Genomic DNA, 16350 nt, shown 5'->3' on the forward strand with positions numbered 1-16350 from the left:
GTAGTCAACCTAGCAGAAGTCATAACCTTCAAGAAAACTGACTCTCTCTCCTTGAGAAACCATCAGCTGTCAGTAGCTCCTCAGGTGGGGGTGGAGGACTAGCATATGCTCTTACTGAACAGTCCAGTAGGGCTACATTTTACTTGAAAGAAGGAACTGGATCTACATTTTCTGCTCTACCTTTTTCTCTCTCTTTATTTGATCTAGAATTGACCACATTTCTGTGGGTCTTTCTTCTGAAAGCTGCAGGACTGTCTTGATTATCTGGGGGATGAATGCTAGTCTGGCAACTCTCCCAACAGTGTAGAGGGCAGCATCTTTTGCCTTTGGATCATTAACTAAGTCCTTCAAGAAACTCTTTCTAGAGCTACTTTTTCCTGTTCTTTCTATCACCTTGTACAATGACTCACAGTGCCCTGGAATTGTGTTCTGGATTTCTTGTTAGAATAGCATCTAAATTATTTTTTTGTGGAAAAACTTTATGTGTACATATACACTCAACCAGCATTACTAAACATATTTTTAATCCATAACATTTCTTGTCGATACTTTTGCTGGTGTCCTCAGTAATACTTCTTTGAGAAAGTCAACCCACATTTATGGAGAACATGCTATGTGCTGGGTTCCATGTTTGTTCTGAGTATGTTACTGTAACAAAGTACTGTTCAGTCTAGTAGAAAGACATCTAAGGTGCTCTACTGAGTCCTCAAAGCGTGTTTATTAAAATGGAGCATCTTACAGATTCAAATATGACATCCATTAGATGCTAGCATTTTATTGGATCAGGCAGTTACATTAGACAGTATGCTGCAGGAGCTGGTTACTTGTTATTTTGTCTTCTCTTTTTAGATGTAACTCACCATTCTGTTTGGGGTTAGTAAAAGCTATGTATTCTTCTAACCTATAATACTTGGTGATCAGATACACTGTTAATTTAGCATGTTTTAGAACTCCTGAGTCAATGGACATTTTAGTTTTTGATGACCCAGATCAAAGGGTTAAAAGATAAATTGACAAAACACGTTATTTAATAGAACACTCACACTTCTAAAAAACAGAAAGTATTTGGCTACTGGTCAGCTGTTATAGAGTTGTGTAAATGATAATGATAAATGTTCCAGTGAAAGCTGATGAATGTTGTCAATGCAAGAATTAGAAGGCTAAATTCTGCCTTGAGGAAATAAGGGACTTTGCTAAGTATCTGTAACTCAGCAATTTATGGAACCAGACTACATATTTGTCAGCTGCAGTTTTCCTGGGGGTCTGAAGGTGTAAACTGAGGGGGAGGGCTGGATTAGAGAGAGAGCGACAATCCTCTCCTCTCCATCCATGACTTTCAGGCTTCCAGGAGGATGCTTGATGACGAAATGACCGTCAGCCTTTCCCTGCCCAGCGAGTCCAGCATGTTCAATAACAACCGCTCCTCATCACCAAGCGAACAGGAGTCCAACTCTACTTATGATCGAATCTTTCCCCTTCGCCCCGACTACCAGGAGCCATCCAGACTCATCCGAAAGCTCCCAGAATTTGCTCCAGGGGAAGAGGAGTCAGGTGAGGATGAAATCATGGGCAGGAGACAAACGGAGAAACTTTGATTCATATGATGTAGGTATAACACTCTTGCTGCAGGTTAACCAAATCTATTATGTCTATGCTGGCTTCCGGAAAAATCTACAGTCCATCTCTATATTTGGTTGCTGCTGCTTCCAGCCTGTTCTGAAACCCTTCCTTTTATCTTTAACATCAGATGTTCAGAGGGAGCCACAAAAAATGACAAAGTATCACTAAGGTGTCCCCAGAAGAAGCTGGGTGGTCTCACCCAGGTAACCTGCTTATTCTGTATATAATGGGAGAGCAGGCCTAGGTGGTGTACTCACTTGACACCAGACTTCACCAGGGTAAATTCTAGACTGTAAATTACATTGGAGGAAAAAAGATAAATGAAGCTATAAATAAAAGGCATACTATAGCTGTGCGTAGCTCTCTGAATAATTGAATCATTTAATTTTTGTTGACTTCTCTTTGGTAAATATTCACTCCATTAGCATAAGGTTTTATTTTGGTGGTAAATATCTTTTTATCTTTTCTCAATAAAAGTATTGAATAAGGTACATAGTACCAGTTGCTTCAAATCCCAGTCCCCTTTAAAAAGTGCAGTAGAGTGGCATCAGGAGGGATGCCTGATCGTCTCTGGCATCCTCAGCAGCTTTCCAAGGTCAACAGCCTAGAAGTGAGCAAGTTAGTAGCAGAGGGCATATGTGTGGGAGAGGAAGGTCTAAGTCAGCTGATAGGACTAACTGGAAGAACTGAGGCTCATCAATGAATAAACCTTCCAAAAGATGAAGGGAAATTAAGATCCATTTTATCACAGATGGGATAAAAAAAATCATAGAAAGAAAACACTGAATGCATCTAATTTCCTAGAAACAGCAAGAGTAAAGACTATGTATGAATTCATTTCCTTAACAGAACTGAAGTAATTAACCTGTTTCCTGGAGGCCAAAATAATCTCCCATTCCAATCATATTTTAATTTTCTAAAATTATCATACATATTAAACAAGATCGTATAAATCCAATCTACAGTTGTGTTCTTCCCTAAACTGTGCTGTTCAATTAATGTCAGCATTTTGAAATTAAGGATTTGGCTATTAAACCTTCAACCTTCAAGACTGCCATCCTGGGACAGCATAAGACTTCCTAAGGCTTGGCCACACAATTCCACAGGGTTAGTCAGGGCACTTGTTCATCATGATGGTGGCTTGTAAGGAGGGTGAGAAACAAAATGGCAGCCCACATTCTGAAGTCCAAGTGAAAGGTGTTCAGAGGGAGCACAGCTGGCCCCAAGGAAGTGAGTGCGAAGTGGGTGAGGCCAGATTCTTGCTATCCCTTCAGATAGTCCTTCTTAAAGATCTCTGCATCGCTACCCTTGGGATCCAGATTCAGTGCCCGTGTCTTCTCAGGCTGCAGTGGTGTTGTGAAGCCAGCCCAACCCAATGGACCCGAGGGTGTGCCCCACTATGCGGAAGCCGACATAGTGAACCTCCAGGGGGTGACAGGCGGCAACACCTACTCAGTGCCTGCCGTCACCATGGACCTGCTCTCGGGAAAAGATGTGGCCGTGGAAGAGTTCCCCAGGAAACTGTTGACTTTCAAGGAGAAGTTGGGAGAAGGCCAGTTTGGGGAGGTGAGTTGATCTGTGGAACGAGACCCCCCCCCCCCAAACCTGTTGAAGGAAGTAGGTGGATAAAAATGATAGTAGTGCAAGGGTCTATCTAGAAGTGAGTTCTCAGCAGAGGGTCTCCGCGATGTTTTTGTCTGCATCGCTCTTGGGATGGATAGTTAGAGGTCAACCTGATCTTTTGTGTAAGAGCTGTGGATAACCTGGGACATCTGACTTCTACACAGAAGAGTTTAAGGCAAGTAAGTCACCGAAGTCCAGACATCCTGAAAACATACTCAGTGCTTTCAAAAACTGTTCCCAGTAAGTTATCAAGGGCAGGGCTCATGGGTATCATTGTCTTTTGTGGATTATCTAGGAATACCCTGCTGTTTGCTATCATTTTTTCCTTTAAATGAGAGTTATATGTCAAAATGGCTAAACAAAACAAAACAACCACCTCCCCCCCACAAAAAAAATAAAAACCCAAAACAACCTTGCCCTGCCTTTCATTCCAGAATTAACCACTAGAGAATGAATCACCACAAAGATAAGGAGCAGCCTGCTTCTGAGTGGACCTCAGAATGATGCATGGAATATTAAACTTTTCACTCTTGTATACATATACAAGTCATAGGAACCTTCAGAGAATTCAGAGCAATGTTCTCAAGCTGTAATAGAATCCCTTTAATCCTGTAATCTAAGCCCTAAATATAATACTTAGTTTCAAATGATTATGTTGTTGACTTTTAGTATGGATCAAATATTCTCTCTCTGGGTAGATTTGGTGTTAGAGGAGGCAGAGGGGCCCATGACATCCATCTGTGGTGTTACATGGACTTATTCTGTCCCCTGGGTTGAAATCCTATGCCCACTATACTGTCACTAACACAGGTATAATTTACAACATTCTCCTCACCCCAACGGATTATCTTAGGAAACTGCCTTATTTTATTATTATTTTTTTATGACCAAGGGCTTAACTTTCTCAAGTCAAAGCTCAACAGTTATGCCAAATGATATTTTCTAGAGGAGTTATGCCATGATAAAATACAGTATTGTAGGTCCATTCCATCCTTTATCAATAGTCCATTCAATGCATCAACATATTATATTAGCTGGGCACGTTAGCATTGTTTATTAATTTTGTCAGTTACTTGAATCAAAGATATGTCGCCCAGAGCCTCGTATTGGCCCCTTGTTATTTCACCGGAGTTGGAAGAGTTAGTTTATCTCCAGGACATGCCCAGCAGGAGTACAGAGACATCTTCAGAAAAAATGATGATGCTGAGACTAGATGACTTTTGTCTAGGTTCACCTCTGTGAAGTGGAGGGAATGGAAAAATTCAAAGACAAAGATTTTGCCCTAGATGTCAGTGCCAACCAGCCTGTCCTGGTGGCTGTGAAGATGCTCCGAGCAGATGCCAACAAGAATGCCAGGTCTGTGGTCTGAATTTTCCTTTGCTTGCTTCATGCTGAGGATTAGAAATATTCCTGGAAATTCCTGAGCTTTTATTTTTCTTTCTTCTACTGAGATGGGGAGGTCTGTAGGCTGTCCTCACAAGCCTACTCTTATGCTTTATTCTTCCAATGTGGTTGGAAGTGCCCATCTTTTTCTCCATCCCTTTCAAACACAAATGCATATATTTATATTATATTCACTATATAGTTATTTCCTCAATCCCTTTACTCGGTGCGTACAACAGCCTGAATGTGTTCTTTACTCATGATATCCAGACAGACTCTTGAACATCACTCTCTCCTTTAGCTGATGTTTCACAATGACAAACACCTTTCTGCCTACATCTTTGTGTTCTCCTGTTTTTATTTCACACTCCTGTTTACAGTCTCATCCTATTTTTCTCTTTTATGCTCCTTTTCTTCTATGTTCAGCAGCCCCTCACAATGAGAAGCTACTTCTACTTGGAAACGCATCCATGGACCTCAGAGCAAAAGGATCCACAGTCCTTTAACAGGTTTCCAAAATGGCTAATAGTTTCTGGGATCCATTACTACATTAATTTCAGTTTCCATCCACCACATTGTTCTCTGACAGCCTTTCTGTTATAGTAATGGTGAGTTAATCCTCACCCAGAGAGGCATGCTAGTAGAAAACTAATTGTTTGTGTCCCAGAGAAACCTGAACATCTGGATACCACATGTGTGTGTATACCCCTGTGTGTTCTGGTGATTTGTTTCACTGATATTCATCCCAAGAGGAAGTTTATTATTCCTAGTCCCCAAGTTATTGTAAATTCCAAAAACAATGATAGGTTTCGTTAAAAGTCTTACGACGGGCAGGATGTGAACTGAAGAGAAAGGTGAGGAAATGGAACTGTGTGGGATTTCACATTTTAACCAAGAGTGTTGACTTAAGAATATTAACAGGAATGAAAAGCAACCCTTGCTGGGTCCCGCAGAGAGAAAGGATATTCCTCATATTAGTCTTTGCACACAACAGAAGGAAGTGGCAGGCAGGAAAAGATATTGTATGAAATAGGACAATATATTTCTGGGTTGATGAAGTTTGCTGGATCTACTTGTTCTCACTCTTGGTTGGTAGTGATAGATGGCCTGAACTCTGGGTCCTCACAAGTCACCCAAACCCACGGCCTGGGATTCATAGGAATATAAGAGAGGAGACACTGAATCAGGGCTACATGGGTTCCAAGAATTCATCTCAACAGAGTCTGACTTCCAGTGCAGATTTCCTATGAAACTCACCAGAGACTTCTAACTGATTTGCTCCTGCAGTTTTGGGAATGTGGGTTATTGGCTCCATGTTGACAATTTACAACTCAAGTGTTGCTGTCACTGTGAAGTCAGACAGTTACAAGTTTTGGCCAAATGAGTACTTTTGAAATGATCTGAGTTTACTACCACAGCTTTCAAACAAATCTGTAGGAACAGGCCACCAAATCAATGTATGCTGTGGCCATCTGCTGGTGTAGATGGTATTGGGAAAAGCCAGTAGGAGAAAAAAAGAAATGATCAGATAAAGGGGTGCTTATCCACTTTGTAAGAAGTATCTTCACTTCATTAATAGTGTGATTCTGTAGCTTTGGAAAGAGTCAGATATCTTAAAGCCCTTGAGTTAGTTTTTAGTGAAGAGCTCCATTTGCAAGATAGTTTTTAAGCAACACATATTTGAGTCAGTAGTATCAATAACTTTCTATGTAGTGGGCATTTTGCCACATATGAGGAATATAAAAGTGACTCATCAAGCTTTAAATAAAGGTCCATTGTGTTCAAGGAGGAGTTGAATGCAATAGTTCTGGGTACCAGTTTGTCTGTCATCTCAAAGATCTTCCAAAGGGGAGCAAGGCATAGTGTGATGGGTGGGAATGGACACTGCTGTGCATCCTTCCTTGCTCAGTTCTGACTCTGATACCTTCTGACTTTATGTACAATCACATCCTCCAAAGGAATGATTTTCTTAAGGAGATAAAGATCATGTCTCGGCTCAAGGACCCAAACATCATCCGCCTCTTAGCTGTGTGTATCACTGATGACCCGCTCTGCATGATCACAGAATACATGGAAAATGGAGATCTCAATCAGTTTCTTTCCCGCCACGAGCCTCTGAGTTCTTGTTCTAGCAACGCCACAGTCAGGTAAACAAATCAGGTCTTCTGTCTTTTCTCTGTGCTCATAAGAATAATTCCTGGGCCTGAAAATGGAGAGTGGTAAAGCCTAAGGTTCCAGTTGTCATAGGGGTAGCATAGGAAGTCAGTTAGTGGGTAGTGAATTGGGGCAGCTCTGCTTTGTGGGGAAATCAAGCAGATTCTTTCAAGAGCGGGGGCAGGATATAGATGGTTCAATCCTGGTTTGTTGATTAGAATATACACCCTCCATAGCTGTTTTCTCTTTCTTCTGTGTGCCCTCAGTTATGCCAACCTGAAGTTTATGGCTACCCAGATTGCCTCTGGTATGAAATATCTCTCATCCCTTAACTTTGTCCACCGAGACCTAGCCACACGAAACTGCCTAGTGGGCAAGAACTACACCATCAAGATAGCGGATTTTGGAATGAGCAGAAACCTGTACAGTGGTGACTACTACCGGATCCAGGGCCGAGCAGTGCTCCCCATCCGCTGGATGTCCTGGGAAAGCATCTTGCTGGTGAGTTTCTATATCTGTGAGCCCTGTCCCAGCAGCTGACCTGCTGCTCAGGTAGGAGACTGGGACAAACTGGAGGCAAGCTTTGCAGACCTGGATATTTTCCCTGATTTGAGAGGATTGTCTCTGGGCATTATTATTATTATTATTATTATTATTATTATTATTATTATTATTGTTACTCAAGACTTGCCTATTTCTGATGAAAAAAGAAGTAATGCAGCATTATAGAAACTTTAGAGGGAAGGTTTAAAAGTATAAGGAATTCAGTGTTCTTTTCCCTGTCTACTCTTCCATCTATTGAATGGTCTTAATGCAGGGCATTAAAATCCTTATCTATCTGGAGTAGTGGTGGCCCACTCCTTTAATTGCAGCCCTCAGGAGGCAGAGGCAGGCGGATCTTTGTGAGTTTGAGGCCAGCCTGGTCTACTGAGTGAGATCCAGGAAAGATGCAAAGCTACATAGAGAAACCCTGTCTTGAAACAACCAAAAAAAAAAAAAAAATCTTATGATTCAAAATATTTTTCCATATTAAGTTCACGACCTTGCTTCTTATTAGTTATTTAGAATTGTCTGTGTCATTTTATTTTGATTATTTTTACCATTCATTTGTTGAATCCATTAGTTTTTCATTTTATGGTTTTTACCTAATTCTCGGTGTTCTGCACCATGGATGAATGGCTTCAGATGCCTCTCTTAGAGTTTGATTTTGCTGGCCATGCGCATCTGAGCCATTTCAATGCTGATTTTATAGCCACTCAACTCATTCAAGGGATGAGTAAACTATGAACTTTCACTTCTTACTATGCTAGCTGGATTGTCTTCCAAATATTCAGAGAAAAACCTGAGTCCAGTTTGATTTTGTTCATGTCTAGTTCATCTACTTATTTTGAGCTGACATTCATATAGGATTTATAAATTAATTTTGAAATGGAAAAATGTACATTATCTTCTCCTCATAAGGTAAGTATAGTTAATGCTTTGAACTATTGCCTTTGAGAATTTTTTTTGTGCATATATTTCTATGTGTATATGTCCTTAAAATTTTATGTATTTATTTTGGGTTTTCAAGATAGGGTTTCTCTGTGGAGCACTGACTGTCTTGGAACTCACTTTTTTGTTGGAACTCACTTTGTATAAAAGACTGGTCTCAAACTCAGAGATCTGCCTGCCTCTGCCTCCCAAGGGCTGGGATTAAAGGCGTGCACCATCATCTTAATTATACATTTAATTATACAAGTGTATATGTGTGTATACGTGGGGGGGTAGGAATGTGCATGTAAAGGAGAGGTGGTTGCAGAGGCCAGAAGTGGGAGTCATATCCCCTCGAGCAGGGGAGTAGGTGCCAGGAATTGACCTCAGGTCCTCCAGAAGAATAATTGCTCACTTCTCTCTGTCATCTCACTGCCACATCACACTACTTGGGAGGCTGAAACAGGAGGATTGTTGTTAGTTAGACCTAAGCATGGGTTAGATAGTGATAACCTATCTCAAACAAAAAAAGAAAGAAAATTAAACAAATATAATGATGCATAATATATGCCATTTTATAAAAACCTAATACACACACACACATATATATATATTTTACATATATATGAGCCTTTAATTTTTTTTTATCAATTTCTAACATAACTAAGCATTTAATTAAACTTAAAGGTGCTTTGTGGCCTTAAAAATGACATAGTGACCTACATTCAGGGGACAATGTTTCTTATTCTTGTTTTTGCATTATTAAAGGACTTACTAACCAGCGTCATTTAGTGAACTGTTCCTCTTATTTTTCTGGTCTAAAAATCAATGCCCTCTACACGTCCATATCACTATCTTTATTAAATAGAAAATGTATATTTAATGATCAAGTCATTTTTCAAGACTGTGGCGACCACCTGAATAGGAGAATGAGCATCCTGGATCTACTAGGTCTACCTCCAGGCATCTTCTTTTATTCCTACCATCAAAACAGTTGACTTCCCTAATTTAGTCTTTCCCTTGGTGGTTCTCCTAAGTGGCCCATATTCTACAGGTGGCCCTTCTAGTGTTCAGAGACTTGGTAGCCTCCAGGTGTCAGTTCTAACACCCACAGTCCAGTGGCTTATGGTCTGCATCCTTTCAGCTCTTGGCTATCATCTCCAAGAGAAGCAGAACTAAGCTGAGATCACAGGGATGGGAGGATGGACCGCTTTCCAATAAGGTCACATTGCTACTTCCAGCTCCACCATGCACGTCTTGCCGCTTGCCACATTCCTTGCCTTGGGTAGGGGAAGATTGGTTCCAGGTGATGAGCATGTGTTTACCATGCTTTTTTTCTTTTTGTGCCTGGCTTGCTTTGATTCTCTCTTCGTTTCCTTCAATAGGGCAAATTCACCACAGCAAGTGATGTGTGGGCTTTCGGGGTGACTCTGTGGGAGACTTTCACCTTTTGCCAGGAGCAGCCCTACTCCCAGTTGTCAGATGAGCAAGTTATTGAGAATACCGGAGAGTTCTTCCGAGACCAAGGGAGGCAGGTATGAACTGTTGGGGATGTGGACTTAGGTGATCTTGAGGGAGAAAGGACTTAGAAAGAAGGCCCCAGATCAAGGATGGAAACAGAATTCTGTTTCTTATGTTCAATCTATTCCTGGATCTAGATTATTCAGCAAGTCTGTTGGGTGGCAAAAAATAAAATCTTAGAACAAGATGTGGTGTTGGTTTGGGCTGGTGAGCAACGTGTCTGCACTTGGAAATCCACAAATGGATTGGTGTACCCTTGTTCTTCTCTGGGGATGCTCCTCTAGGCCTACTTATGGAGCCTCTTGGAATTTATGGACCATTGAGTCCTCAAGGTAACAAGGAGTCCTGATTTCCTGAGATATCAAGCTTTCTTTGGTTGGTTAAGTTTTTAATGCTTCTGTAAGACCTAGGACTTAAAGCTTGCTAATAACCAGAGCATTGCAGTCCCCCAAATGGTCTGTCTGTAGCACACCTTACATCATGGTATCTCCAATACACAGATGGTAATAGCTGGAGACAGGTTTTGCAGGAGATGAAAATGGGCCCTTTCTGGCTTAACTAGACTTAAGCAAGCAAATGATGAGAGCGGGACAAGAATAATACATGGTGCATGCTAAAAATGAGAATGGGCCAGCAATTTCATTTTTATTTCAATATTCTTTAGATAGTGTGGTAGTAAGAATTCTAAATCACCTATCCTAGTTAGGAGGTGTCTTAGTTAGGATTTCTGCTGCTGAGATGAAACACCATGACCGAAAGCAAGTTTGGGAGGAAAAGGTTTATCGGGCATTTCCATATCATAGTCCATCTGAAGGAAGTCAGGGCAGGAACTCAAACAGGGCAGGAACCTGGGAGCAGCAGTTGACTCAGAAACCATGGAGGGGTGCTGCTTACTGGCTTGCTCCTCATGGCTTGCTCAACCTGCTTTCTTAAAGAATCCAGGACCACATGCCCAGGGATGGCCTTACCCACATTAGGCTGGGCCCTTCCTGATCAATCACTAATTAAGAAAATGGCCTACAGGCTTGCCTACAGCCAGATCTTATGGAGACATTTTCTTAATTGTGGTCTTCTCAGATGACATTAGCTTGTGTCAAGTTGACATAAAACCATCTAGCACAGGAGATAACTGCTCTCTTACTGTGATAAAGCAAAAATTTGCCCCTGTCTTTATGAAATATGCAATGGACCAAGAAAAAAAAGTTTCTCTTCCTAGATTAATGTATTCAGACCACCCTTTAGAGGACACATGGCCAATTAAGAGTTGTGTGTTCAATTAGAAAATGGATCCTACTCATCAAAATAATGGCCTGAATTTGAGTGTACCCTAGAATTATAGTGAATTTTGTTGTTATTGCTGTTGTTGCTTTTGAGACTGGGTCTTGCTGCATTCCCAGGGTGACCTTGAACTCCTGCCAGAGCCTCCTGAGTACTAGGATTACAGTCCTGCTACTACCACACCTGGCATTCTTCTATAATAATTTTTCTGAAGTTCTATAGTGGGCACCTCACAAAGAGATCATCAATTTTAAGTTTTATTGGTAATATATGAGAATTCCCATTATGCTCTATCCTTATTGGTAATAGTGTCTTTCAAATACTTGGTAGTTTGTAGTCATAGTTTTATAACTCATAGAATTAAACTTTGTTATATCTGATTTGATATTCCATCTAATTTGTTATTTTAACAGAAGTCAAAGCTTTTGCCTACTGGCCTTTTTACCTGTTTATTAGGAGTTGATGGCATATGTGACAATTAGACTCTGGGTAAAGCCCAGCTCTTATGACACATGATACATGATACAGGCTGGTGCTGTATGGGGTGAGGCAGGGCAATGGGAAGTAGTGAATGATGAACTAGGTACAGATTTGTGTTCAGCAAAGGCAATGATAATTTGATGGTTCAGGGAGCATAGGAAATTTAAGTATGGTTCAGTAATCTATCACTATAGCAGAGTATTAAGACTATAGGTAAGGAGATGATGGTAATGATATACAGAAGACAGAAAATGGACTGGGAGTTAGCAGAGTAGCATCTTCTTGTGGAGATGGTAACTGGTAACTTCAGAGTAGAATCCTAAGCCGGGATTGGGGCACAGTGACCATACCTGTTAGTGCAATCTAATCTCTTCTAATTGAGACCGATACAGAGAAAGGGAAACCCAGAGAACAATGGTAGGCATTACAAGGATGCGGCCTGCATCCCAATTTCTGCATCAGCTGAAATTTTATTCCAATCAAAATTGCAATAAAACTTCAAATACTTTTATGGAGCTAAAGTTACAAATGTACTTGTATTGTTGTTGGTTAACAAGATGCATGCTCATAAACTGATGATCTGAGCTCCCTTTGCATTGGTTTCATCTTCAACATGAAGAAAGGGTCCACAGAATGGCTCACCATGAAATATTGCCCGAGAGAAGTAGAAGAGAGCAAGGTAATGAGAAAGGAGCTGATGAGCTAGAACTCCATGGATGGGAGGAATAGATAGAACACTCATTTCAGCTGCTGAGTTCAATAAAGTGAGGGCATAAATCAAATTATGATACAATTCATTCTTCTACTCCTCTTAATTCATATTTTTCTCTTTTAAAATGTTTGTTCCCAAAGACTTATCTCCCTCAACCAGCCATTTGCCCCGACTCTGTGTATAAGCTGATGCTCAGCTGTTGGAGAAGAGATACCAAGCACAGGCCATCATTCCAAGAAATACACCTTCTGCTTCTTCAACAAGGGGACGAGTGATGCCATCCATACCTGCCGATGTTCCTGTGGCCCAGGTCCTCCCCACAAGACCGACCACTCACCCACATCTAAGCCACTCCATCTGGACAGTTAATGGACCCAAGAGACAGAGAATTCTTCACTTTGCCCTCTTACTGTCTCTTGTCTCTTCCAGCACACTTCCCTACTCCCTACCACTGACTCATATATACTTTTTTTTTTTACTGAAATAACTAAAAAAGAAAAAAATAGAGCAGATAAAATTTAGTAAAAATATTACTTGATATACCAAAGTGTTAGATCATAAAGGCTAGAAACTCAGATAATTTATAAAGGTTATGCTTATGTTTGTAAGTGTGCATATCCTACATTATTTTTCCATGTCTCTTTCTATAAAATATTTTTAGAAAGAAAAACTTGAATACGAATGTTTTGGGAAGCATGAGATTAGGCTTAAGGAATATACTTGGTGGCTATTGGCTATAAAGAATTGCAGGACTTGGCATTCCATAACTGATGGATGTTTTTCTGTCTGGACATATCCCACTCTCACTCTTAAATTAAATCAATCAATCAATCTCAATCTCTCTCTCTCTCTCTCTCTCTCTCTCTCTCTCTCTCTCTCTTTCCTCTCTTCTCTCAAAGTGAGTGACATGTACTTAAAAGTTAAAAAGCTCTATCTTGTATCTTGGAATGAATGTTTTCTTCATTCATGGGCAGAGATCAGGGTGTAACTATGAAACGGCATATGGGGAGGAAAAAGTGTGTTGTAAGGCTTGAAGGACAGTAGTTATATACAGAAAAGAAAGGTTGCACAGGATTCTCAGTAGACCGGGTCATAGGAAAGGAGGTCCATGGAAGATGAATAGCAAATTAACTATTTGTTGTTCCCATGTGAGGGTTTTTATCTTAACCATTTTCACCTGTGTGTTTTAGTGACAACTTGACTTTTCAATCAGTAAAAGCCCAACGTTTTGGTATTTTAAGGCTGCTCCTTTGGTTCATTTTGCCCAGTTCTATTTCTTTCAATATGTGAGGCCTCTGTGGGACCTATAGGCTAGTATTTGAACATCTCAGGCAGAAGTATCCGATGCCATGTACAACATACAGTAGATACATTCTGAGTATCCCCTAAAGGTTGGCCTAGACCACTGAAAGAAAGTATCGCAAGACTGATTTCCACCCTTTATTTGGGGGAAATATGGAGAGAAGCACAACACACAGGTGTGGATGGGCTTCCCCAGAGATGGGGAGTCTCTCATCTCTGAAAACTTTCAGATATTAGTTGAAGAAGTATGCAAGAAAGAGGTTCTTGACCACTGGATACATGTGTCTGTATGGGCTAATGAAAGGTTGACCATTCATTGTAACTGAATGTACTTTTTCCATAGAGATGGTGGGCAGCAGCCAAGCAGGAGGTCTTAGTTTCAGGAGCCATGGAAACTGATACACAATCAGGAGGAGCTGCCTAAGAGCAGATCTTAAATGTTCATCCTCTAAAGACTCTCAGATTCATCAGTCAACTAGAATACAGAAACCTTAAGTCCTATAGAGGAAAATCAAGAAAAGATTACTGAATAAGCTTCCTAAGCTGAGGTAAAATAGTTGTGGTCTCCTTCTTTCTATGCAGTCAGCTTGCTCTATGGTCTCTCAGAAGCTGGACTCTTTCTTGGTTCAGCCTTTAGTATGGCTCCAGAACACAGCATAGGTGTAGCTTTAAGTCTTATTTACAGATTCCATTCAGTCATAGCGAATTCCCCTCTCCTGCAGCTGTTGTATCATTCTTAGCTTTTAGTCTTTCCCGAGACTAACTTTGGGTCATTGATTAGAAAGGTAGGTGAGTATTGGGTTGGAAACCCCGGCCCTCTTCCTCTCTCAAGCCAAGTATGCCATCTTCCCAAGTTTCAATGTCTCTATGAGTTTGTTTCTTTCTCTGTCTAATGAGTAGCCTGAACTAGATGGTCTGGAAATGGAAATCTCTTGGAGTTCTGCTATGTTTTGTGCTTGCTGGAGAACTAGATTTGAGATTGGGGTAGGTTCAGTTACTCTCTTGCTCAGAAAATTGTGGCCAGTAAAAGAGCTCCTATAAGAGACCACACTGTAGTTACACTGACACCTGCATCATATCTGCTCTAGAGTGACCAGGTATTTCCACACATTATCTCATTTGATATTTCTAGGGCCAGACATGTTTCTTTCCCAACTCTTGAATATGTAATCTTTAGGATTCTGACCCCAACTTACTGTATCTCTTTACCTGTCACTTAAAAATCATCTTTAAAAGAAAATTTCCCTGACTTTTCATCATGGAACTAATCTGTTCCAGATGGCTATCAAATATGTATCATCATGTACAGAGACCATTTTTCCTTCCTTCCTTCCTTCCTTCCTTCCTTCCTTCCTTCCTTCCTTTCTTTCTTCTCTTTCCTTCCTTTCTTTTTCTTTTTTCTTTTGTTCTTTTTTTTTTTAATATGAAGAAGGATCTACCTTCTGGCACTGAGAACCTTGTATTATAGACACAGGTTTAGTTTTTATTTACACTTGTAGAGTTGAGCTGTACCAACCTGAGTGATCCAACATGGTAGACAGTAGGGGCTTACAATATAGACATAACAGGTAGCTCAAATCTAAATTAGGGAGTGAAAATAGGCTTTGGCAAGAAAAGTGGAAGCTGATGAGAAACCAGGGGTTATTATTATTTTCCCAAGTTATTCATGATCGTGATATATGTGAACCATTTATGTCAAGATGTCCTTTAGAGTATCATAACTCAATTTATACCTTTATTGAAGAATGTATTGGTAGCCAGGTCCATTTATTTTTTAGTGCTGGGGATCAAACCCGGAGCTCACACATGCTAGGCAGGGGTTCTATCATTGATCTATAGCCTCAGTATCTATGTTCAAATCTTGCCCTGTTGGCCAGACAAATGTCACTAATTCATGTATGTGATCTGGAGTAGAGAGGAGTGCCCTGAGGGGAGCATGTATTGTTAAAGATGTGTTCTAGAGTGTGAAACAAAAGAGGGCTGTGTGCAAGTAGTGGTTTTAAAAAGTGGTTACATGAATGTGTGTATGTGTGTGGAAAGGATATGGAGAAAATGAGAAAGATGGCATCATAAAGAGAGGCAAGTTGAGATTATGGGAAGACAGGAGGAGGCAAGTCAGGCAAGGTAGAAGAAACAGGAATGGCTGGAGGCTGGGAAATCAACTGGTACATGAAAGTGAACTCTTGAAAGGAGATCAGAAAGAGGTTAGAAAAAGTGACTTGAGAATGGAGGGTGAGTAAGAGAAGGCATGCTGGGTGAGAGAGACTGTATTTATTAAAATGAAGTCAGGTACACTATAGGAAATGGAATGGATTTTTGCAGAGTTAAGGAAGGGATGCTGGTTTTTGTGGATACAGAAACATGTAACCACCAGGGAATGACTTTCTCATCTCAGGGGAAGTGAGTACAGGAGGCAGTTTGCTCTCCTGTTTGTTCTAGACCACATTCTAGTGCTGTTGGCAAGCCAAAGTTGTCTGTGCACTGGACTTGGTGTTCTATGTGCTGTTTGGGCGTGACGATCTAGGAGTCAGGGAGCTTATGGTAGTTACTGAATCCACTTTCAATAATGCTCATCATTGCTGGAGCCAGAATGGCCACAGCAAACCTAGAAACCATGGGTGTAAGTTAGACAAGACTAAGTCTCGTCTGACTTTTTTAAAAGGAGGGCGTGTCATATTGGAAACAGGTTTGTTTAGTCCCACCCAGGCATCCCACAAGAAAACCAGGATGTGAGGCTAGGCCATGTGTTTTCAGTAAAGAAGAGAAAGAGGGGAGTGTCAGGATGAAGGGAAGGAGGGAAGGTGTTC

At 40.7% G+C, this 16350-nt stretch overlaps 1 protein-coding gene across 2 annotated transcripts in view; it reads left to right on the forward strand.

Moving 5' to 3' along the window:
• Window positions 1–13064, forward strand: part of Ddr2 (discoidin domain receptor tyrosine kinase 2) — a 119957-nt gene extending 106893 nt beyond the window's left edge. For both annotated transcript variants that reach the window (XM_036201841.1, XM_036201842.1), the window contains 7 exons: window positions 1341–1551; window positions 2963–3186; window positions 4472–4599; window positions 6585–6773; window positions 7047–7281; window positions 9636–9785; window positions 12382–13064. In XM_036201841.1, coding sequence (XP_036057734.1) covers window positions 1341–1551; window positions 2963–3186; window positions 4472–4599; window positions 6585–6773; window positions 7047–7281; window positions 9636–9785; window positions 12382–12516 — 1272 coding nt within the window. In that variant the 3' untranslated portion in view covers window positions 12517–13064. The remainder of the gene's footprint in view (window positions 1–1340; window positions 1552–2962; window positions 3187–4471; window positions 4600–6584; window positions 6774–7046; window positions 7282–9635; window positions 9786–12381) is intronic.
• The last annotated feature ends 3286 nt before the right edge of the window (window positions 13065–16350 follow it).

This window comes from Onychomys torridus, chromosome 11 (assembly GCF_903995425.1).
Source record: "Onychomys torridus chromosome 11, mOncTor1.1, whole genome shotgun sequence".
Taxonomy (NCBI): Eukaryota; Metazoa; Chordata; class Mammalia; order Rodentia; family Cricetidae; genus Onychomys; species Onychomys torridus.